This window comes from Engraulis encrasicolus, chromosome 8, assembly GCF_034702125.1.
Source record: "Engraulis encrasicolus isolate BLACKSEA-1 chromosome 8, IST_EnEncr_1.0, whole genome shotgun sequence".
Taxonomy (NCBI): domain Eukaryota; kingdom Metazoa; phylum Chordata; class Actinopteri; order Clupeiformes; family Engraulidae; genus Engraulis; species Engraulis encrasicolus.
The window spans coordinates 8441617-8466722 of NC_085864.1; the positions used below are offsets into that span (position 1 = coordinate 8441617).

The window sequence follows — 25106 nt, forward strand, 5'->3', positions numbered from 1 at the left end:
TTGAAATGACATTTCATGTCCTAATGTGCGAAAAAAAAATTAACAGCGATGGTGGGATAAGGGGCCCAATACGTTTTAAGCAGGAAATTACTGCTGATTTGATCAAGTCAAAGTTTATTTATAGCACTTTAAACTACAACAAGATAGCTGACCAAAGTGCTACGCAGGCAGATCAAAGGACTTGATGACCCCTTAAGACACAAAGACAACAAAATAAATCTAGAAACAGTGCAGCCTTTGAACAATAACATGATGCAAGTAAAATGATACAATAACCAACAGAAAATGCTTATATACAAAGAGTGTCTGAAGCAAATAAAGAGGCAAATTGAAAATGCAGATAAATAGGCTAAAACTATAGAGGGCTCATATAACGTTAAAAGAAGAGCAAGCAAGTAAATAAATAGATAAGAAAACTATTATCATGATGACAGGATGTGGAAACGGAGTGGATGGAAACTGTCGGTCTATTCATGTCTCACACAATTCTGCACAGGTCAGCTGTAGTAAAAAAATAAATAAAATACAAACATTAAAATTAAGATGCACAGGTACAGGTAGCAAATATAATATGGTCAAACTTAACTTCAGTGGTTCCTGCGATGTAAGTCTTACCAGGGACTTTAATGTAAGTCTTACGAGGCACGCTAATGGATTACATTTTTATGAAGCCTTTAGTGTGGTGGGCTAATATATATATATATAATATATAGGCCTAATATATAATATAATGCGTTGTCTTCTTCAGAGCCTATCCACAAAGGCACAGGTATTTGGTGTTCTGTTTTATGTATCTGCCAGAAGCTTTGAAGTGAAAATGCACTAGCTCTGTCATTGGCCTTACTGCAAAGAGTGGTCTGTTTGACTCTATCTTTGGCCAGCCCAAAGGCATTTTCTACAGTAGGTGTGGGTAAAGCCTACCCTCTGACAACTCTGAAACTATCGCAGTTTGGAAAGACTAGAAGCTCGGAAGAACTTTGCAATAGCTAGGCTTAAGGGCTGTTCACATCTACAACGGTAGCCATGAAGATAACTAAAACCGTAGAGTCACTAATTTGCAAGTCACAAGCAAGTCTGTAGTAGCCTCGCGCGCCATCCTACAGTACGTACTTCCGCCAAGACACTTGGCTCCGCACTACGTCTGGTACCTGTCTTCTGTGGAGCGATGTTGACCGGTAGGATTTGCGACGGTGTTCTGACAAACGGTCCTACATTGTAATTTTATCTTACGGTTGGATGTTCTGTCAGACATGTCTGTTAAACGGTCATACATCGCCATAGATAGACATCAGACATGTTTGTTCAACAACTTATAAGTGAAATCCTGATTTTTCCGAAAATGTCCTTCCTGCTTCCTGCAATGGCGTTGGATCAAACAAAGTCCAGACCATGAATACGAAATGGAAATGGTAGTATTATGGGATGGTCAGGACCAGGCTAAGTCTGTAGTCCTTCAAATCAAGTACGAGTCAAGTCACAAGTAAAGAGACATTTGACAAAGTCATACCAAAGCCAAGCCAAGTCAGATTCTATATTTTGAAAAAGTCCTTAACAAGTCACTATGTAGTATACGCATAATCTTGACAACCACTTTTGGTCATAAATTCACTCCACACTGCTATGTATGTCCCCCTTTGCCAGTCATGTTATTAACAAAGATAGTAGGCCTACTGGTTAAGGGTAAATACTTTTAGTTTTCATTTTTCCATGTAATAGTTTCACATACAAATGAAGAGTTTATTTGCAAAACGGTATATCCACCATTTTTGACTTGCATTTTATTATTGAAAATGGCTGTTTGGAGATCCTATCACCTGTGTGAATTCTTGCCATCCAAATATTTTGCGAATATACTTTTTCAACTTATATAAAACACATTTTGCAATGAAATTCAATGGAATGCCCAATTAAAAAAATGGCAATTTCCAAACATTCTACAAAATGGAGATACACCGTTTTGCAAATAAACTCTTGAAATTCAGAAAAGGGAAATATGTAGACTTGACAGGCCACTGCAAGTCATTGCAAGCGGAATCTGTCAAGTCTCGAGTCAACAGTAACGACACAGCGACGACAAGACTGACTACCCTCTGTCAAGCTGTGATGAATCAAAGGTTTCAGTCACTTCCCCAATAGTTAGAGACTTGGGCCAGAGACTGGGGTCTTTATCTTGCTGTGTGATCACAGTGATGCGAGTTAGTGATTATTTAGTTTACTGACCAACAACACCAAGACTGACAAGCCCTCCACCGAGCCAGTGAGAATGATAAGAGGAAAGCCCCAAGGGGTATTCCAAGGTAGGACCAGGTAGGAATAACCAGGTTAGCTTGACCTTGGGGTTGTGGTAAATCATCTATTAGAAGAGCCTGGAATCCTCACCTTCATTACTTTCCTTATTTCACAAGTGGTTTTGCACGTCCTGTAAGTTCCTGATCAGTTAGTTTGCTGATCAACAATGACACTAAGCCCATCTTCCAAGTGTCTGTGTGATAAAAGCAATGGCAGTTGTTTTTCTGTTCTTTTACATGAATTACGACGAGGGTAGCTTCCCATTTCCCACCTGAAGTCTGTAAATGTTCTATGAACACAGTTGTAAAAATAAGGCCAGATTTACTACTTAATCTACTTATGTTACGTTTTTAATTCATAGTAATAGAGATATTATAGTACAACTTGGGCATGCAGTTCACATTTAATTGTGATCATTAGAAAAAAAAGTCAGTGAAAAAATTGTCTTTTCAATGTTTTATTGAATGAAAGAAAAACAGCGAAAACAAAGAAGAATGTTGACAAGGATTAAGAAAGATTTGCACAAATTATAAATTCCAAATGCACAGAATACGTTCAAAAGACAGTCTTCAGTCATCATTATCATCCTCATTATCATATTGTAATCATTTACACAAAAAATCAAATAATATCTTGTCTATTTCCTGAATTATATAATACAATGTTCACTGTATGGTAACAGTTTACATTAATTCACTTTCTGTGCGTGTGCGTTTGCGTGCATGTGTGTGTGTGTGAGAGAGCTGCCAATTTGGAAGTTCAGAATTGAGTTTTGAGGTTTGAGAGGAAGTAATTTGATTACATTGGCCATCCGGGTAGGCAACATACTGCATGTATGACCACCGGCTAATTCTGGCAAGTAAAGGCTGGCATCTCACAGATGGGAAAATTACTATGATTACGTGTTTTGTTGCAACGTGAGACCTCCCAGCTCACGTTTGGTAATCCCCATTCGGTTTTGCTAATCGCGCATGTAGCATCAATGTATGTTGGCTGACTAGAGTGCCAGTAGAAGGTTGAAACAGGAGTGTTATCAAGCCACATCCAACTCCCGTTCTTCTTTAGCATTCCAATCCAGCCACTGTATTTCTGTTCGTTTAGAAAATGCTGCTTCTCTGGGGTCTTGATAAGCACCAGGTTCGCCCCAAGCAACTGGCAGTATCTTCTGGCCTTAGACCAAAGCCTGAGTGCATGGTCGTTGTGGTAACAGCTGGACCCAAACATCACCCATCCAGTGGGACATCTGGGCCTTGACAGATCCTTGAGAAGGTGGCTGTGGTTGTTCAACAACTGGTCTCGCTCCTCAAGCAGATTGCTGTGGTTGGTCAGCAGCTGGTCTCTTTCAGCCCTCAGTCGGTAGCTAAGTGTGGCCTGTCGTATGGCGAGCACAAGCAGCAGAGTGCACAGCATCCCCAGACAAACAGCAGTCCATCTGCAGCGCCTGTCTGGTGTTGACATGGGGTGTCCTGATGGCAGAGGTGGTGGTGGTGGTGGACCAGCCTCTGGGTTTCCCTCTCTGGTCTGCCTGGCCTGCTCTGTCCCTGGCTGGACTGATGAGATTTCTTCTAGAGGAAATCCCTCGGTGGCCTCATCGATGCCTTCAACCATTGAGACGGGAGTATTCATTAGACAACTGCAGTGACTTCCAGAGCAAGCTCAACACACAAGTTGACTACTAAACAACCAACAAGTCTGGTACTGGCTGAAAAAAACAGAGCAGAATATGTTGAAATGACATTTCATCACATATATGTAAATAAAAGCAGATGTAGGTGTGGAGGGTGTTAAGATGGTGTTAAGGCCCAACACGGTTCAAGCAGGAAAAAGCTGCTGATTTTGTCATGATGACAGGATGTGGAAACGAAGTGGATGGAAACTGTCAGTCTATTCAAGTTTCACACAATTCTGCACAGGTCAGCTCTATTAAAAAATGCAAACATTAAACTTAATATGCAGAGGTACATGTAGCAAATATAATTTGGTTAAATGCAACTTAACACATTGAGTACCGACGACGTAATAATGCGTTTTTCACGCCCATGCGTTGTATACCAAAACGTAAAAATGCGTTTTTGCATTTAAATATCATATTTTGAATCTACACCCTTCAATGGACAATATATGTGATTTTGGTAGCTCTGTGATGGACATAAATGACAACATTTGCAGTCCAAAGTTGTTTGATTGTTATGATGTTTGAGTGTTATGATTTGGATATTTTAATTTAACTTACCAAGATGTCTGGATGCCAACCCATGTCGCCTATCGCGCTGCCTGCATTGATTTCCCTAGTACGGTCACTGTAGCATGTGTTGTCTCTGACTTCACGCAATAGGTAAACACCATTGTATAGTGCCTGGAGTATCTTGAACTTTCTGGACTTGCTAGACCTTTACCAGATCCTTGGATCCAAATGGCACCCGATATGTGATTGCAGTAATGCGCTCCGATTTGGACGTTTGATCTTCAAAAAGATAAGTTTCTGTGTCTTCCTGTATGTGAGAAGCCAGAAGCTAGCATGGCTACATATCATGATTCCCTGATTGTCGCTCCCAACGCAGGACGCTCCCCTGTCGGCTCGCTCCCACTAGCCAGACTATCGATCCGGGTGGGACTACACGTCCGGGAGTGATAGAAACACCTGGGACTACACGTCTGGGAGCGATCTCAGTTGGGAGTGTCCATCTGCCACCGCATATGATTCGGATCGGATGGGCTAGGCTACATCTAAGCATCATATCATTTGGATTTGTTGTCAATGTTGGGCTATTTCGGGAGTCATCGGGAGCTATTTTAGCAAATGTCTCACCCTCTGCATGTGTGCAAAGAGTTTGTGATCAGTCCACGTGAAAAACGGGGATTTCAAAGGGCATCGATTGCTGGTGTCGTAGTGTGACAGAGCAGGAGGTGTGCTGCCGTATTCGTGAATCGTGCTATGTTGTTGTTTCCCTAGTAGCCTACGATCGGTAGCGTGTATTGTGTCTGACTTCACGCAATAGGTAAACACAGAGACCATTGTATATCGTGCCAGGAGTATCTTGAACTTTCTGGGCTTGCTACCTAGACCTTTACCAGCTCCTTGGATCAAAATGGCACCCGAATTGTAATTGGAGTAATGCGCTCCGATTTAGACGTTTGATCGCCAACCAGATAAGTTTATTTGATTATTCACCCCTATGTTGAACTGCCTTCCTGTATGTGAAAAGCCAGAAGCTAGCATAGATGGCTACATATGGATCGGATGGGCTACATCTAAGCATCATATCATTGGGATTTGTTGTCAATGTTGGGCTATTATTTCGGGAGTCATCGGGAACTATTTTAGCAAATGTCCGACCTTCTGCATGTGTGCAAAGAGCTTGTGTTCAGTCTGTGTGAAAAACGTGGATTTCGAAGGGCATTGATTGCCGGTGTCGTAGTGGTTTAGAGCAGGAGGTGTGTCTTGACGTGCAGGAAGATGTGTGTCAGAGCTAACCTTGCACCAAATTGTGATTAAAACCAACTCATCCCCTTTCAAACTCGTCACATTCTGAAGAAGCGCACCCTTCACAAAAACCTCAATATCTCCGATTGTAGCTGAATTCCATGGATACCCACTTCGGTTTAGCGTGGGTTTACTCGGCAATAAAAGCTCGTAGAGACACACAGTTTTCACCTACTAAGAGGGCAGCGTCTCCACTTTCAAACGAGTCATAACATATTTCAGTGGCCCTATCACATAATAAGCTGTGAGTCTACAAAAAAACGTAAAAAAGGGCTTAGAACGCTGGTATTCTACGACATAATTCCGTGAGCACCGCCGGTATTCAATGTGTTAAGTGGTTACTGAGTCTTACAGTACATTACATTACATTACATTGCATTTGGCAGACGCTTTATAATCAAAGCGACTTTCAAAAAAGGACATAATCATAGCCAACATCACAAGAAAATGCAAAGTGCACAGGAAATATACAGAACAACAAGTGCAGTTGCAAAGAACGGTTAGGTTTTTTATTTTATTTTAAAGATAACGAGTACACACACAATACGCACACACACACGCATCATGCCAAGACATCATGTCAAGAGTCTGCCCTGGGGCTAGGCCAGCTCAAGCATTAGTCTAGTAGATACTCACGAAAGAGGAAGGTCTTTACTTGTTTCTTGAAGGCTGCAAGAGATGTGCTTAGTCTTGCTGCCTCTGGGAGACCGTTCCACCACTTGGGTACAACAACGGAGAACAGTCTTGAATGAACACATTCTAATGAAAGATGAGGGTCTTAGCGTTTAAATGCAACTTAGTGCATATTTTTATGTGCTTCAGCAGCTGAGATATTTAGCACTCAGCATTCAGCACCCTTTTTTGCAGATGCCTTAGGCGTTAATCGGTTAATTTAAGTGAAGATACACTAGCTCTGTCATTGGGCTTACTGCAAAGATTGGTCTGCTTAATTCTAGCTTTGGCCAGCCCAATACAAAGGCATTTTCTACGTGTTATTTTGAAAGATGGTAGTCCTACTGGCACTGGTTAAGGGCAAGTAATTTACATGGTTTTCATATAATATTTTCACATACAAATGCAGAATGGAATTATGTAGACTTGACATGCCATTTCAAGTCATTACAAGCTAGATCTGTCAAGTCTTGAGTCAATAGCGTGTCCACACCCAGGTAAAAAAAAGTGTACTTAATATATACTTAAAGGGTTTATGAAACGAAAACAAACGGTCATTCCCATTAAAGCCTTGTTTTTTCTGATAGCATCGATGAGACTTTGAACCCAATCATCCTGGAGGAACTTGTGAAAATGGCAACTCAAAGTGTGAATTCTGTGAAATTTGGTTTGACTAATGAGCTGGGCTGTGCATCAAAGAGGAGAGTCCCTGGTTTGCTAGTATGGCGATCTGAGAAAACAACACACATTTGATGGACCCACATCTTATAAAGGAACCAAAATTCTGATACAAACATCAGCGTGTCGAAAAACCACACATCCAACCTCATGAGAAAAAAAAAACAGCAGCACAAATCTATTTCAGAGGCACTGATACATCTGCAGAAAGTGACATGTCTGACAGGCGAAGTGACGATTGTTGACATAGCCTGACAGTTCGTTTTGTTTATGGTTACGGACGGTTGCTAAGGGCGCTTTGCCATGACCCAAAGATGACATGGCGTATGTATTTGTTGACAAATGGGGGGCATTTTGATTCAATTGCGCGATATAGTGTGATTGAAATGCATGTACATGCAAAAATATTATAGACTAGAGAAAAAACGGAGGTAATAGGCTGTTGGAGCAGCCCCGAAATCCTAAAAAAGAAGAAGAGAGAAAAAAAGTAGGCCTACGCTATATGCATCTCCGTTTATTCGCTAAGCAGTAGCCCAGTCTGTGCAGCCTGATCTCCAAAAGTCTTCAAAGAGTCTTGTTGTTACACAGGCATATTTGATTTAGCCCAACTGTACCCTATACTTAACTTTACTCGGTCTATCCTACAAGCAGATAGCCTACAGGGCGGATGAGAATCCGGTGCATATCACAAAAGCTGCCACACCGGTGCCTGCGTACGAATTGGATCCACAGAGCCCTTGTTTTAGCCTTCTCCTTGTCGGCCACAGTTCCATCATTCTTCACAGAAGGGAACTTGTGCAAAGATATTCCTTCTGTCAAGTAGCCATTTTTGCAGCTGGCACCGTTCGGCCCTCCAGCAACACACTGCTTGACACTGCGCTTTGGTTTGGTACTAGCCGCCATTGATCTGAACAAGGTGGAATGAGGTGAACTTTCCCCTTTTATATCACGCATATCATTTGCATAAAATTTGCATGTCGCGAAAAATAGTAAACATAACACTTTTTGGGAACGTTTTCACATGACTTTTAGGACAAAATATCACCCAGACAATATCACATTTTATTCACAAGGCTTAGAACTTTCAGAATCTGTCCTGGAAATGGTCAAATTCCTTTACTTTGTTTTCGTTTCATAAACCCTTTAATAAGTATGTATTTTTGTATTTAAAATATACTTCAAAAATGTTATTTTGGGACAACTTATAGTATACTTAAATACACTTGAAATATTAGTTTAGTTTATTTGATAGGGACAGATACATAACATGTAGGTTGCATAACAACCAAACAGCAAGCATCATAGCATTTATAGCTAATTTCCAATGCCCGTCCCTAGAAGGGCTTTTAAAACAATACAATAGCAGCAATAACAATAAAACAGTATTATCATAAAAACAGCCTATACACTCATTCAGTCCAATCATTCATTTTTGAAAACTATCAATCATATTTAAAATTGGTGTAGCCTATATTCTTCCATCCATCTCATGCATTCACTAAACATCATAATCACATTTCCTACCAATCCTACATCTGTCCTGTACTTACTGTTGTGTATTCTTACACATTGTCACCCACACAATACACACACACACAATCAGCCCCCTCCCCACACTCACACACACCATATCAACTGCCCCCACCCCTCACTCTCACACACACACATGCACGCACAAATTACCTTGGGATCCTTGCGGAATGCCTGCTATGGTTTCCCGCATTGTAGATTTTGTATTGCTGATAGCAACACATTGTTCACGATTGGAGAGATAAGACTTAAACCATGCCACTGTTTTTTTCTGTTAGATTGTAATGTTCAAGTTTGGATAGCAGTATGCTGTGATTTACGGTATCAAAAGCTTTCTTTAAAGATATCCTATGCAACTTTGACATAAACACACTGATATATACAACTATATGGCGGCCTCTAGTGGTTCTGTCGAAAATGAACTAAATTAGACAGACATTGGCTTCGAGATTATGTGCGAATTAAATTTCTTCGTCTTCTGTAATTAGTCAGATTACCTTCCTTGCATTCAGCTCTCTCCACTTCTAAGGGGCTTTATCAGCGATTCTCCCCCTTGCTTATGAGTTCGCTGCTTCGTCTATTCACTTCACACAACTGCAATCACGTTTGCACTTCCTTCAGATGGATACTATTATTTGATCCACTTGTTCCCGGCAGATATCCCCGTCTTTATTTCACATTTCCAGTAACTATATAGTACCTGTACATTAGGAGAACGAGGAGACAAAAGGCTATTGCTTATTTTGTTGTAATAATAAAGATTTGATTTCCAAGTCGAGGTGACAAGACGCGTTTTTATCTTGTGTGGTGTTGAAAGTGAAAGTGGACACCCATAAGCCGGCTAGAGATCACGTTTTGTTATCTTGATCGGCAACAACATTTTTAGCCTCGCTCGACTGATTGTGTCCTTTGACATCAAGTAAAATGTGCGCCATCAGATTTCAACTCGTATACATTTGTGTAGCTTTGTAAACTAAAACGAGGTGGCGTGGACTTTGAGAATGCTAATGCATATATCCCAGTGCAGTGAATGAGTGATGAAATCCCCATATTTTGTCTTTTGGCGTTCGGCTCTCTCCGTTTTGAAGCCCTTTTCCAATGTTCACATGAGCGATTTATTTGCCTGTCCAAACCTTTCATCTCAATTAGCTTGTGATTAATTTGCAGTCCCATTCGTTGTTTTCGCTGCATGTCAGCGTGATATTTTACAATCAGCTAGCCAGCAGCCAGCTTTCAGCGAGCTGCTGCTGCTTAGTTAGCAAACGAAGGGGATGAATGGGTCTCTCATTCGTTCCACTCATACACCATAGAAATCTAGATGCCCCTAGCGGCCACAAATTCCACAACAACAAAGGGCGCGGCGCCTCCAGGCAAAACTGCAAGTGCTGTTTCGGAGCAGAACCACCAGATGGTGATGGAAATATTCCCATTTTCGCCATAACGGGTCAGTCAAGCAAAACCCTGAGTTCCAAGCCATTTCATGACTATGAAAAAGTTGCATAGTGTTTCTTTAAGGTCTAAAAATACCGCCCCCACCAGGTTACCTTTATCTATTGACACTTTAATCTGTCAATAGATAAAGGTAACCTGGTGGGGGCGGTATTTTTAGACCTTACATTTTAAGTTTAAGTACAGCTTAAACACATTTTAAGTTGACTTTTTTGTACTAAAATCAAACTTTGTACAAGTGTACTTAATATACTAAAATCATACTTAATTTAAGTAAATTTCAAATATACTTACTAATTCACTTTAAAATATGTTTAATGTGTACTTCAGCATGCCGTTTAGTGCTTGATAATAGATACAAATCTATTTCAAGGTCATAAGAAAGTACTTTATAGCATGCTGCAGAAGTACATACTTCAGTTGTGTTATTTTGGGACAACTTATAGTATACTTAAATACACTTGAAATACGATTAAGTACAGCTTAAACAAATTTTAAGTTGACTTTTCTGTACTAAAATCAAACTTTGTACAAGTGTACTTAATATACTAAAATCATATTTAACCTAAGTACATTTCAAATATACTTACTAATTCATAGAGACAAGGAGTAGTATGGTGTTTTGGAATTTAAAAACCCTTTATTTTAACTGGGATACATAACTAAAAACGCAACCGGTTTCAACCACACAGGGTCTCGGCCTGATGAAGACCCTGTGTGGTTGAAACCGGTTGGCGTTTCTGTCTATTACTATGAAGATATTTGTGTTCACACTGGCTGACAATAATGAACATTATAGAGCATGACTCCTATACACTCCAAAGAACTCTGATTGGCTGACATTATTTTATAGTTTAAATCACTCTGAACGTGATGGCAACGATGTCGTTGAGCATTACACTGTCGTTATAGTTGATATGTGACCGGCAACATTCGCCAGAGCAATAATGTTTTTTTTCACAAAGTTAAAGTTGTAGTTATCTACTCATCATTGTAGATGTGACGTTATAGTTTGGTTGTGTTTGCAGGGTGAGGACATTCTGAAGAAGCTGGGGAAGCTGTCTGGGACATTAAATGTGCGAATCGCGGTGAGCACCCCCACTGCCTCCCAGCCTCAAGAGAACATCCAATTTCTCCAAGATGCCGGTGAGTAAAACCACTGAGTCTTCTGTTAACCCATTTTTGCCTGAAAAAACCTGCTAAAAAAGACAGTTTTTGCATATGTGACCTTATTTCCCCCTAAAAGCTGAGCATTGATTTTCGGAAAAAATGTCAACACTGAAACCTTAATTTCTTGGTCTCTTATATTTTCTTATATTTATAATTTCCTGATTTCTTTTACGGCATCTTCACACACGGGCGAAAGTTTACTATTGTCCATTCATCATTGAAGCTTACTAACTCTAAGTCAGGGGTGGGGAACCTATGTCTCAAGGGCCGTTTTATCTGGCCCCAATATGATTTTAATGCTATGCAGCTTCACATGAAATATGACTTACTTTGTAAAGGAATGTTAGAAAATGCAGTAGCAATACAATTAAGTTATATTCAGGGAACCTAGAGAAGGTGTGGTTTGTTTAAAAGGTGCCTGCCTTCAATATAGGCCTAAAGTGAAAGGGGGAAATCCTGGTTTGTTTTCATACTAGTATGGCCCTCAGAGGACTTTTAGGGCCCTTGGATGAATTTGAAGTGGCCCTTTGAATGAAAAAGGTTCCCCACCCCTGCTCTATGTCTTCCCGCTCATCTTCAAACACTGCTTGAATCCACTGACCTCTATCTATGGGATCATCAGATACAGTCCCAGGAAAAAGTTTGTACACCCTTTGAAATTTCTTACCTTTCTGTCAAAATTGGTCATAAAACATGGTCTTATCTTCCCGGAAATCACAAGAAGGAACAACCAGAGTCTGCTTTAACTAATTCAACCCAAACATTTACAAGTTTTCATATTTTCATTGGCCATAAGATGTAAACATTCACAGGACAGCAAGGCATAAGTAAGTACGCCCTTGCATTCAATAGGTTTTAACCCTAAGTTAGTCGCAATAACCTCAACCAGATGTTTCCTGTAGTTGCAGATCAGATTAACAAAACAATCTGGATGTATCTGGTCTCCCTCTTCTTTAGAAAACTGCCTCTCGTCAGCAAGGTTTGTGGGATGTCTGGAGTGCATAGCTTTCTTGACTTCATGCCATATAATCTCAATTGTTTTTTGTCAGGGCTTTGACTGGGCTATTCCAGAATGTGTATTGCATTATTATGAAGCCATTCTAAACTTGATTTGCTTCTAAAGTATGGGTTATTGTCACATTTCAGCACCCATCCTCTTGTGTGCTTCAACTGTGTGACAGACTACCTCACTTTTTTTCTGTAAAATATCTCGATAAACTTCTGAGTTCATTGTTCCACTGATAATAGCAAACTGTCAAGGGCCTGAGGCAGCAAGGTAGCCGCATATAATGATGCTCCCGCCACCATACTCAAAGGTGGAGATGATGTTTTGGTGAAGGTGTGGTTCTCCAGTTCTCCTCCAAACATGACATTGTGTGTTCCCCTGAACAATTCGACTTTGGTTTCAACGTTGGTCTACAGAATATTTTGCAGTAATTCTATGAAGCATATAAATGCTTTTTCGCAAACCTCAAAGGTGCAGCAATATTTTTTTGGACAGAAACCCCATTAATTTTATATTGGCAGAATGAATCCCATTTTTAGCTATTCTTGGTTACATCTCCTCTTCTGAGTATGGTGGCGGCACTGGCGGGAACATCATTATATGTGGCTACCTTGCTGCCTCAGGCCCTTGACAGTTTGCTATTATCAGTGGAACAATGAACTCAAGTTTATTGTGATATTTTACAGAAAAAAACTTGAGGAAGTCTGTCACACAGTTGAAGCACACAAGAGTATGGGTCCTGAAATGTGACAACAACCCATACTTTAGAAGCAAATCGACTTTAGAATGGCTTCATAATAATGAAATACACATTCTGAAATAGCCCAGTCAAAGCCCTGACAAAAAACAATTGAGATTATATGGCATGAAGTCAAGAAAGCTATGCACTCCAGACATCCCACAAACCTTGGTGACGAGAGGCAGTTCTCTAAAGAAGAGGGAGACAAGATACAAAACAGATTGTTTTGTTAATCTGATCTGCAACTACAGGACAAGTCTGGTTGAGGATATTGCAACTAACTGAGGGTTAAAACCTACTTAATGCAAGGGTGTACTTAATTATGCCCTGCTCTCCTGTGAATGTTATGGCCTTATGATCAATACAAATATGATAACATGTAAATGTTTGGGTGGAATTAATTAAAGCAGACTCTGATTGTTCCTTCTTGAGATTTCCGGGAAGATCAGACCATGTTTTATGATCAGTTTTGACAGAAATGTAAGAAATTTCAAAGGGTGTACAAACTTTTTCCTGGGACTGTATCTCCATCTCAACTTCGTCCTCATTTCCAATCCAATGACTCAAATGTCCTCAATATCGCTACTGTCACTTATGAAAGCAATGGCCACTATGCAGGGTTTTTTTTTTGCAGTCTCCTATTGAGAAAAAGACTGCACAGTCAAATGAACACGGGTATTTTTTTGGGTAGGCTATGTATTTAGACCAACTATGAAACAGCTTTTTTAGACACACACACCCTTTTACGTCCCTTTCAGGCATCAGACAACATACGATTTGCCAAGTAGGCCTACTTTTTAAAATGCCTGCATGGTTTGGCTAATTTCTTGAAAACGAGATGACATTTCTATAAATTTTGGGTCATTTGGCTAAATATTCTTACACTTCTGCACAACAGATCAGATAACTAGCAAAATGTCATATACCTCCCAAAACAGCTCATTCTTGAATCAGCACTAGACCTTCTCCCACATAAATGGTCAGTACCATCAAAATGGCATAGCTCCTTCTCAATTGCTTTGGCTCATTTGTATTCATTTAGTCCTTCTGTCAAAAATAAACTGGATGGTTCAGCATAACTACATGGATCATCATGACTTGCTCATATCACTCCAAAAACAGTTTACCTGTGTGTCAAAACTAAATTCCTTCCCCACATATATCATCAGTACCCCCAAAATACATTGTCCCTTTGCCATTGTGTAAGCACTGCAAATGAAAATGGTTAGATGTTTTGTCTACGTTCAGCTAACAGATTTCGACTATGCATAAAAATGGAAAAGTGAGTGAAACCACTGAAGTTTGACAACACAGACAATTTACCAAGGCCATCAGTAACTTTCTTTACTGTAAATTCATATACAGAAAGTAATGCCCATATATTACAGGTTTCTCATGGGTTTGGCTCATTTCTCAAAACAGAGATGACATTCTCAAAATAACATGGACAATATCATCTGGCCTGTTGAACACTGTCATGAATTTACTGTTTAATGATATTATGATATTATATCAAAATATTATGCCCTTGACTGTTTTGACAATTGTGTAGACTACTTTGCATATGATGACTACACAATGAAATCATGCTGACAGGTTTTGGAGAGGGCAACCATTACACTGAGAATTGTCTAATTCGTTTAGATAAATAAGATCAATTTATTTGGAAAATGTGCTAAATGACCTGACCTCATCTCCAAATCCACGTCCTCCACCTGTCAGCTTGATCCCCTCCCCACAACCCTTGTCAAATCCTGCCTCCCCTCTCTCTTCCCCTTCATTTCTGCCATCATCGACTCCTCACTCTCTACTGGTACTATACCCTCTCTGTTCAAACTTGCTGCTGTCACTCCTATACTCAAAAAACCTGGCTCTGATCCCTCTGACTACAACAACCGCCACCCAATTGCCAACCTTCCATTCATCTCCAAAATTCTAGAAAAAATTGTAGCCTCTCAACTCCATTCCCATCTAACTCATAACTCCCTCTATGAGCACTTCCAGTCTGGTTTTCGCCCCTCGACATAGCACTGAAACCGCCCTAGTTAAAATCACTAATGACCTGCTCATGGCTGCTGACTCTAGACTACTCTCTATTGTCATTCTCCTTGACCTCAGTGCAGCCTTTGACACCATCTCTCATTCTATCCTTCTCCACAGACTCTCCTCAATTGGTATTAGTAACACACCCCTTGACTGGTTCCACTCCTATCTCTCTGGTCGTTCTCAATTTATTCAAATGAAGTCTTTTAAATCTAAGCCCTCCCCTGTCACCTCTGGTGTCCCTCAAGGTTCTGTTCTGGGGCCCCTTCTATTCATCACCTACCTCCTTCCCCTTGGTAATATCTTCCGCAAATTCAAAATTAATTTCCATTGCTATGCTGATGACACCCACTTTATTTATCTGGCAAACCCTCTGACACTCTCCCTCCCCCTCCTTCACCACATGTCTCTCTGAAATCAAATCCTGGTTCACCTCCAATTTTTTGAAACTCAATTCTAACAAAACTGAAGTCCTACTAGTAGGCACCAAATCCACCTTATCCAAAGCAGATAGTTTGTCCTTCTCAATTGATAACTCTCCTATCTCCCCCTCCCCTCAAGTTAAGAGTCTGGGCGTCATGCTTGATGGCTCTCTAAACTTCCTCTCCCACATTAACAACATCAACTGCTTATTTCCACCCACGCAACATTAACCGTCTCCGCCCCTCTCTCACTTCCCATTCTACCTCCATTCTTATACACAGTCTTGTCACCTCCCGCATTGATTACTGTAATTCTCTCCTCTTTGGTCTCCCTCAAAAATCTTTCCACAAGCTCCAACTGGTCCAGAACTCAGCTGCCCGCATCATTACTAAAACCCCTTCCTGTCACCATATTACCCCTGCACTGCAACATCTCCACTGGCTCCCTATCAAATATAGAATTCATTTTAAAATACTTCTCCACAGCTTCAAGGCTATCCACAATCTTGCCCCCCCCCTTATCTATCTAATCTTATTCACATTGCTGTTCCCTCCCGCCCCCTCCGTTCCTCTTCCTCCATTCTCCTCTCTGTCCCCTCTGCCCGTCTTAATACCATGGCGAATAGAGCTTTTAGCTGCTCTGCTCCTCAGCTGTGGAATGCCCTTCCCCCTGACATCCACAATATTGACTCTGTGCCCCTGTTCAAATCCAGGCTAAAAACCCATCTGTTTCAGATAGCCTATTCTTTATGATTCTTAAACTCTGTTTTATTTTATTTTATTTTATTTCATATTTAAAACAAATTGTATTAATTTATTTATTTTTGTTTAAAATTCTGTTTATGTGTCTTGTTTTATTTTTTTTTCTCTCTGTACAGTGTCCTTGAGTGTTTTGAAAGACGCTTTTAAATAAAATGCATTATTATTATTATTGTTGTTGTTATTAAATGTATGCTCAATGTGTCAACTGTAGGGTATCTGTACATAGCCATCTGCAGAGATGTACTAAACATTTGAGACATGTACAAAGCATTTGATATTTGATGAAAGCAATGAGAAATGCCAGTCTGTTTTGGGAAGTTGCAAGTTGGTTTGGGGATTTGTCTGTGTTGTTTTGAGAATGTCATCTCAGTTTTGAGAAATTAGCCAAACCAATCGAGAAAACCTGTAATGGTAAATACGCATAGATGCAGCATGAAGGGAAAAACCCTTCAGATGTATCTCCTGGTCAAAACGCATTAAAGCAAGTAGCCTACTGTAGTTCTAATATTCAATCATACTACATGTTGGAAGTAGAGGGCAGCCTTGCGCCCTCTAACAAGTAGAAATGATTTTAGAAACATTATGTTAAAGGTTGAAAAATGGATACATTCATTTCTGAGTTTACACATTATTATGTCGTGCAACTTTGACATTGGGAGCGTCCTGTATTGACCGTCTCAGCATTCATAAAGACCAGTTACTTTCAGATCAGGTCACTCACATTCTCACTTCCTTAAAACGGCATTTTCCATGAGTCATGAAACAAAAGTTGTTATGGGAAAGTATTACTCAAATACATTTCTGCTACATAGATGTCATATTGAAGAGAACCATAAATATAACATTTCAGTAATAACCAGTAAGAAGTTTGCAAATCGACTTCTGTGAATACATAAATCTATAAATGGATTGCAATGATGTGGTCATAATAATCTCCATCTTCATCTCCATTGGTTTGGCTCATTTCTCGAAACAGAGATGACATTCTCAAAACAACATGGACAAATGCCAGTTTTTTTTGCAACAGAATGGTATTTCTCATTGCTTTCATCAAATTTCAAATGCTGTGTACATTTCTCAAATGTCTAGTACATTTTTGCAAATAGCTATGTATAAGTAGTCAACAGTTAACACAATGAGCACACATTTAGCACATTTTCCAAATAAATTAATCTTGCTTTTCTAAACTGATTAGTCTCTGTCTAATGGTTGTTCTTTCCAGAAGATGTCAGCATGATTTCATTGTGTAAAAAATCATATGCAAGTCTACACGATTTTTCAAAACAGTCAGGATATTATATTTTAAGAATTTCATTAAACAGTAAATTCATGACACTAATTGATAGGTCAGATGATATTGAAAGTTTACAAAAAATGTACACTACATTTTTTTTCTCTCTTTTTGGCTATTCCTTGAAATTTGTTATTTTGGGAATTGTCATTTCTGTTTTGAGAAATGAGCCAAACCAATGAGAAATCTGTGATGGATGTTACTTAAGTTATGTGAATAAAAAAGTAAAAATGTCCTTGATGGAACTTTTCTACTTTTGGTTTAGCTCACTTTTTCAATTTTATACATAGTTGAAATCTGTTATCTGTACGTCTATCATGGTGACAAAACATTGAATCATTTTGGCTTGCAGTGCTTGCACAATGCCAAAGGGACAATGCATTTTGGGGGCACAGATGCTTTATGTGAGAGAGGAATTTAGTTTTGACGCATGGGTAAACTGTTTTGGAGTGATATGAGCATGTGATGAGGATCCATAAAGTTGAACTGTTCAGTTTATTTTTACAGAACGACGAAATTAATGAAAATGTGACAGAGGAATTGAAAAGGATCTATCCCATTTAATAGTCAGTACCATAAGAATGGCAAAGAGATTTAGTTTTTAAGCAAGAATGCGCAGCTCTGGGAGATATAGGACATTTTGCTAGTTATCTGAGATGTTGTGCATGTTTTTTTAATTTTTTTAATTTGACCAGGAAAATAAACCCGTTGAGATTAAAAAACTCGGTAACACTTTCTATGCAGCCCATATCTATAGCACATTATTTGCGCAATTATAACAAATTATAATGCACATTATAATCAAGTCAAGTCAAGTCAAATTTATTTTTATAGCGCATTTCATACACAGGTGCAACTCAATGTGCTTCACAAAAAAAAACAAATGCAAAAGGAAAGAAAACAAGCAAAGAAAAGAAGAAAGACATTTAAGTCAAAGAACATTTAAAACACTAAGATTAAAAACACATGGTAAAATAAAAAGAAAAACATAAAAAGAACAATATTTTTTAAAAATGTGTTTTAAAACATTCAGATAAAAACATATGGTAAGAAACAAACATAGAAATAAAAATGATATAAAATGCAAGCTAGTTAAAAGCATCTGAAAACAGCTTTGTCTTGAGTCTAGATTTAAAACTATCAATACTGGGTGCATTTTTTACGTCGTCTGGAAGCTGGTTCCAAAGCTGTGAAGCATAGAAGCTAAAGGCTGCCTCTCCACACTTTGTTTTGACTTTTGGAATCACCAGCAAATTGTAATTATAATAATTACTTACAACACATTACGACTACACCCATTATGTTTCATGATGTTTTATGTTAACAGTAATGAATAACCATTAATCTAGTTTATAATGCCTTATAAATCCAAGGGTGTTATGAGTGCTCATGACTGGATATAAACTACAGGATGCCTGATGGGGTTTACAGTACACTATGATGCATTATAGATGTCCATTTCACAATACATTATAGACGTATCGGTAACACTTTACTTAAAGCCAACATTATAAGCGCATTTATAACAAATTGTAACGCATATTATAATTACTTTCCACGTATTATGACTACACTCATAATGCTTCTTGATGCTTTATATTAACAGTTATGAATCCAATTTATAAATCTTTATAAATCCAAGGGTGTCATGAGTGCTCATGACTGGCTATAAACTACAGGCTGCCTGAAGGGGCTTATTGTACATTATGAGTACCTATACCTCTCTATGCACAGACCTGGATGATAAACTGTCATAAGGGCTCATACGATGCTATAATGTTTCATGTGAGATCATAAGTCGTGAATGTGTGCTCTAAGTAAAGTGAAGTTCATATGGATACATCGGTAACACTTTCTATGAAGCCCATATCTATAGCGCATTATGAGCGCATTTATAACAAATTATAATGCACATTATAATTACTTACAATGCATTACGACTACACCGATGATGTTTCATGATGCTTTATGTTAACAGTAATGAATAACCATGAATCTAGTTTATAATACTTTATAAATCCAAGGGTATTATGAGTGCTCATGACTGTATATAAACCATAGGGTGCCTGATGGGGCGTACAGTACATTATGATGCATTACAGATGCATCCATATGAACTTCACTTTACTTAGAGCACACATTCACGACTTATGATCTCACATGGGACATTATAGCATCTTATGAGCCCATACGACAGTTTATCATCCAGGTCTGTGCATAGCGGGGTATAGGTACTCATACTGTGCTATAAGCCTCATCAGGCAGCCTGTAGTTTATAGCCAGTCATGACTCATGAGCACTCATGACACCCTTGGATTTATAAAGCATTATAAGCTAGATTCATGGTTATTCATAACTGTTAATATAAAGCATCATGAAGCATTATAAGTGTAGTCATAATATGTTGTGAGTAATTATAATGCACATTATAATTTATTATTAATGTGCTTATAAAGCGCTATACTATAGATATGGGCTTTAAGTAAAGTGTTACCAAAATCTCTTTTGCAAGGGTGTCCTGTCCAAGAGGCGGCACAAGTTACAAAATTAAAATAAACTAACTAAAATAACAAATCAAATGAAGTGTTAGAACGTTTTGCCAAATGACCCAATAGTTAAAGGAATGTCAACTCGGTTCCAAGAAATGAGCCAAACCAATGGAGAAAAACTGTATTATAATAGTAATAGCAGCCGTAGAATTTCAGCAGTAGCACTTGTTTCCATTCTTTGCACTGAGTAAAGAGCTTCGTTGCAAAATAATGTGTATGCATTTTGGAACAGTTTTGGATATTGGCATTTTTATATTAGGCATTCCATTGCATTTCAAAATGCATTATATTGGTTTATATAGGTTTTTTAATATGGGTTTATTTGAATGCAAGAATTCACACATACGTAGATGATAGAACGTCTGAACAATGATTTCTAATAACAAAATGCAAAAGTTAAATAAGGCGCTTGTGTCATTTTGCAACAAATCTATTCCAATGTCTTCTTCATCCTCCTCCTCCTCCATACAGGTGCCAATGTGCGGATGGTGAACATGAAGGCCCTGACCACAGGAGTGCTGCACACCAAGTTCTGGGTGGTGGACAAGAAGCACATCTACATAGGCAGCGCCAACATGGACTGGAGGTCTCTCACACAGGTATGATGAGAACGAATTTCCCCTTGTGGGCAATAAAGGCTATCTACATTTAGTGCTCTCTGACACAGGCAGCCTTCCATAAGACTCTTTCACACAGGTATGGTAGGTCTCTCACACAGGCATCGTATGCTTCTCTCACATGGCTACCACAGTTCTACCACACAAGTACTGTATGGTACGGTGGCTCGCTGACAGAGATGGGGACCATTACTGTAAATTGTCATTGTGACACAGTGTGCCACAGCACACAGTGCTCACTGCACACAATAAAAAATGCATTTATACATTACCTGTGAAAGGGGGTTACTGTAATATTGTAAATGATGCTGTCTGTGTGTTTGCCAGGTACTGTAGTATTGTGAACTATGACCTGTGTGTGTGTGTGTGTGTGTGTGTGTGTGTGTGTGTGTGTGTGCAGGTGAAGGAGCTGGGTGCGGTGGTGTATGACTGCGGGTGCCTGGCGGAGGACCTGGGCAAGGTGTTTGAGGCCTACTGGTACCTGGGACACAGCCAGGTCATCCCCTCCCCGTGGCCCAGCGAGTACAACACCCCCTACAACAAGGACACTCCCATGAAGGTCCCACTCAACGGGACGGACTCACGCGTGTACTTCTCGGTAGGAAAATGTTAAGTTCATTTTATTTTTTATAAGTATATTTGCATTTAGTTTTTGTTATGGTAAGCCTCTACAGGACAGTTTGACAGTGTGACAGGAAATGAGTGGGGGAGAGAGAAGGGGGAGGACCAGGAAACCACCTCAGGCAGGAATCGAACCCGGGTCCCCGTCGCAACAGCGCCACAGTCCAAAGCCGAGTTTTATTTTAATCTGAATAGCTCTGCTGGCTTTATTAGATTAAACACTTTAACCTACAGAGATGCCACTCGCCTACAAACTCATTCGTGTTGTTACCACCCATGGAGGACCATAAACGTAGTCGAGAGAGTCTGGGAATGCAGTCAAGAGTCACTATCAATGACTATTAAGGAAGCATTGGCTGACTCATGAAGTTCATTATTTAACTTAGCCACGAGCTAAGGCCACAAAGTAGGTCTAAGACAATTACATCAGGAAACAGAGACTGATTCTGGCCAGAGGTTTTTATTCCTATCCTTTACCATCTGTCTGTCTCCCAATCATTACCTGTCATCTCGTCCCTATCACTGTCAAATAGAGGTATAAAAAGCCCCAAAAAACTTTACTAAATATTACTGGTAACACTTTAGAATAATGGATGCAAAAAAGCATTATAAAGACTTAATAAATAATTAACTATTGATGAACAAAACATTAACAAACGTTTGTAAATGACTAGGAAATATAAACAAATGCTTGTAAATGACTAGGAAATGCTATGTTAATATTTTATATTTATCAAACATTTACAAGTTGCTTGTAAATGAATAAAACACTCTGTTATAAGGTGTGTAAAATCTTGAATATATCATTTGTAGTTATTTTATAAAGCATTAATACAACTTAGTTAATAATAAAAACATTTGTTAATGTTTTATTCATCATTAGTTAATTATTTACTGAGTCTATACTAAGGAACATTATTATAAAGTGTTACCTTTTATTTTTTATAGACTAGAGTGCCTTTGTATTTTTTTTTTTCCAAGCTCTGCATTTTCCCATTCAAAGAGCACCTCAAAGAGCACCTTTTTGAATCCAAGAAGCAGTCTTTCACCTACCTTTATGTGATAACATTGACTGTTTTTGTGTGATTGTGCCACAGAGCTCCCCACCCCCTCTCTGTCCAGACGGCCGTACTCAGGACCTGGAGTCCATCCTCAGTGTCATCAGCGACGCCGAGGAGTTTGTCTACATAGCCGTCATGAACTACCTGCCCACCATGGAGTTCTCCCACCCCAAACGGTGAGACAGTCGCCCCCTGGGGGCCACGCTGCAAATTACAACCAGACTGCATTTCCTAGAGATGATGCTCTTTGTATGCTTGTGGTTCATGGACACGCACGTACACACACACACACGCACGCACGCACGCACGCGCACACACACACACACATTTCTCACACATACACATTTCTATCATGGAGTACCAAATGGTGTGAGTGTTGCCCTCTGAGGGTCACACTGCAAATACAAAAAAAAATCATGTTCATATTCCAACATTGATATGAAGGTAACCATATTCCCCTTACATAACAAACCTAACCCTAATCATCTGTCCTAACCTTTGTTTATGGCAGTGAGAGTAAATATTTAATGCCGAGAACTGGTGCAGTTATCCCAGCAACCTCTGTTTTCAGATCAAGCACCACCCCCTAACCCCCACCCGTCCCAAAAAAGGAAAGAATCCACCACAGCCCAATATTCATGACACATAATATAGCAATGTTAATGGCATTACAGTAATTAACTGGTGCAACACCCCAGCTCCACACTAGGCCATGGGAATGGCATGAAAGACGATATGCACGCCTTGCATAGTTAGCTAGATGAAGATGAAACTAGGTCCACAGACCTTTTGCGTGTTGCGTGCAAACCCTTCAAAAAACAAACCGATGGCCGACATAGTGGAACGTAGGGTAACAGCACGTCACAGACAAAAATCTGCTGCATTTACTCACACTTGAGGATCCTCTTTCAGGCCATCAGTGGTCCACCAGCCAGACTGTTCCAGATGCCATGCATTCGCTGTTTCCAGTGTCCAGTGTCTGTCCACCCCCTTTTTTGAACTGAGGCAGAAAATAACGGCACAGAGTTATGGCATGTTAAGTGTGCATGTGTATCACGTGACGGTCACTGCTGTCGCTGCTTCGTCTGACCTCTGAGCCCCTGCTGTTCCACCAGACGTGGCCTAGTGGTTAGGGAGATGGTCCTCAGATCAGAGGGTTGCAGGTTCGATTCCCACCCCTTACCTCTCCCTACACTCTCCGCCAGCCATAGCTGAAGTACCCTTGAGCAAGGCAACTAAGCCCAAATTGCTCAAGGGCCTGTAACCAATACCCTGTATCAAAATGACTAAGTCGCATTGGATACAAGTGTGAGCTAAGTGTAATGTAATGTAATGTACTGTACTGACCATATAACAGTGGTAATCGATACCGAGCTGCACCGCGTAGGCCCAGTACCGGTATTACCAATAGGCAGGTTAGGCATTTGCCAAGGGCCCTACCGAAACTGTCCACTGTTGGGGCCCTCAACAGCCAGCAAAGCCGTGGTAAATAGCAGCCAAAATAATTCAAGAGGGCCCCATGTCTATATTTCGCCAAGGGCCCCCCATATATAGGTAGAGCCACCGTGGCATGTTAAGTATTGAGTGTATTATGTGTCTGGTGTAGGTGTGTGTGTGTGTGTGTGTGAGAGACTGCTTTGTCTGACCTTTTCCCCTTTCCTCTTACTCCAGCAGCTACTGGTTGGACTTTTTCACTGGTCGGAGGGATTTTTTTTTTGTTATGAGTAAAAAGTTATGGCATGTTAAATATTGTGTGTTTGTGTGCGTGCATGTGTGAATGCTTTGTTTGACCTTTGACTGTTACTCTTTCCAGCTACTGGTCGGACATTGACACGCAGCTGCGTCGCGTGGCGTACGAGCGTAAGGTGCGCGTGCGTCTGCTCATCAGCTGCTGGGGCAGCACCTCCCCCCTCATGTTCCCCTTCCTCAGGTCACTCGCCTCCGTACAGGACGCCAAGAAGGGACTCGACATACAGGTGGTGAGTACAGCGGTGTACTGGACCATTCGGCGTGTGTGTGTGTGTGTGTGTGTGTGTGTGTGTGTGTGTGTGTGTGTGTGTGTGCGCGTGTGCGCGTGTGCGCGTGTGCGCGTGTGTGTGTGTGTGTGTGTGTGTGTGTGTGTGTGTGTGTGTGTGTGTACATGCTATACGTATCCTTTCATATACCTTGTTGTTTGCTCATCACTGTTTCATTTATCAATCTATCTGACAGAAAATCTTCACCGTTCCTGCCACACCAAAACAGAAGGAGATCCCATTTGCCAGAGTGAACCACAACAAATACATGGTCACCGATAAGGTGGCTTATATCGGTACGTGTTACATCACTTACTTACCCTTCAGGTAGATAATAATATAATGTGGTAAATGGTCATTTATGCACAGGAACTTCGCACGGGTCCCGGGACTATTTAAAAAGACTTCAATGGCAAAAGGAAAAGGATAACGAGCGCTCAAAGTCTTTTCTCCAGATAGAAGTGCTGCATCTGATTAATCCCGTTAAGACCCTTTGAAAGATGACTGAATCCAAAGCACTCTCTTTCGAGTCAAGGTTGAAGTTATAATAAAAACCCTTAATTTTACGTTGGAGTAAACAAACTTAAAAACGCCAACCGATTTCAGACTTCTGGCCTTTGTCAGAGCGTGGTTAAAACCTAAAAAGTCTATTGTTTTGTTTTTAAATAAAAAAATAATAATGCAGTCTTTTAAAATGTTTGTCTGACT

General features: G+C 40.0%; 1 protein-coding gene across 1 annotated transcript in view; it reads left to right on the plus strand.

Moving 5' to 3' along the window:
• pld3 (phospholipase D family member 3) overlaps positions 1 to 25106 on the plus strand; it is a 41444-nt gene that overhangs the window by 13147 nt on the left and 3191 nt on the right. The window contains exons 6-11 of the mRNA XM_063204935.1: positions 11131 to 11248; positions 20556 to 20683; positions 21102 to 21299; positions 22420 to 22559; positions 24197 to 24362; positions 24595 to 24694. Coding sequence (XP_063061005.1) covers positions 11131 to 11248; positions 20556 to 20683; positions 21102 to 21299; positions 22420 to 22559; positions 24197 to 24362; positions 24595 to 24694 — 850 coding nt within the window. The remainder of the gene's footprint in view (positions 1 to 11130; positions 11249 to 20555; positions 20684 to 21101; positions 21300 to 22419; positions 22560 to 24196; positions 24363 to 24594; positions 24695 to 25106) is intronic.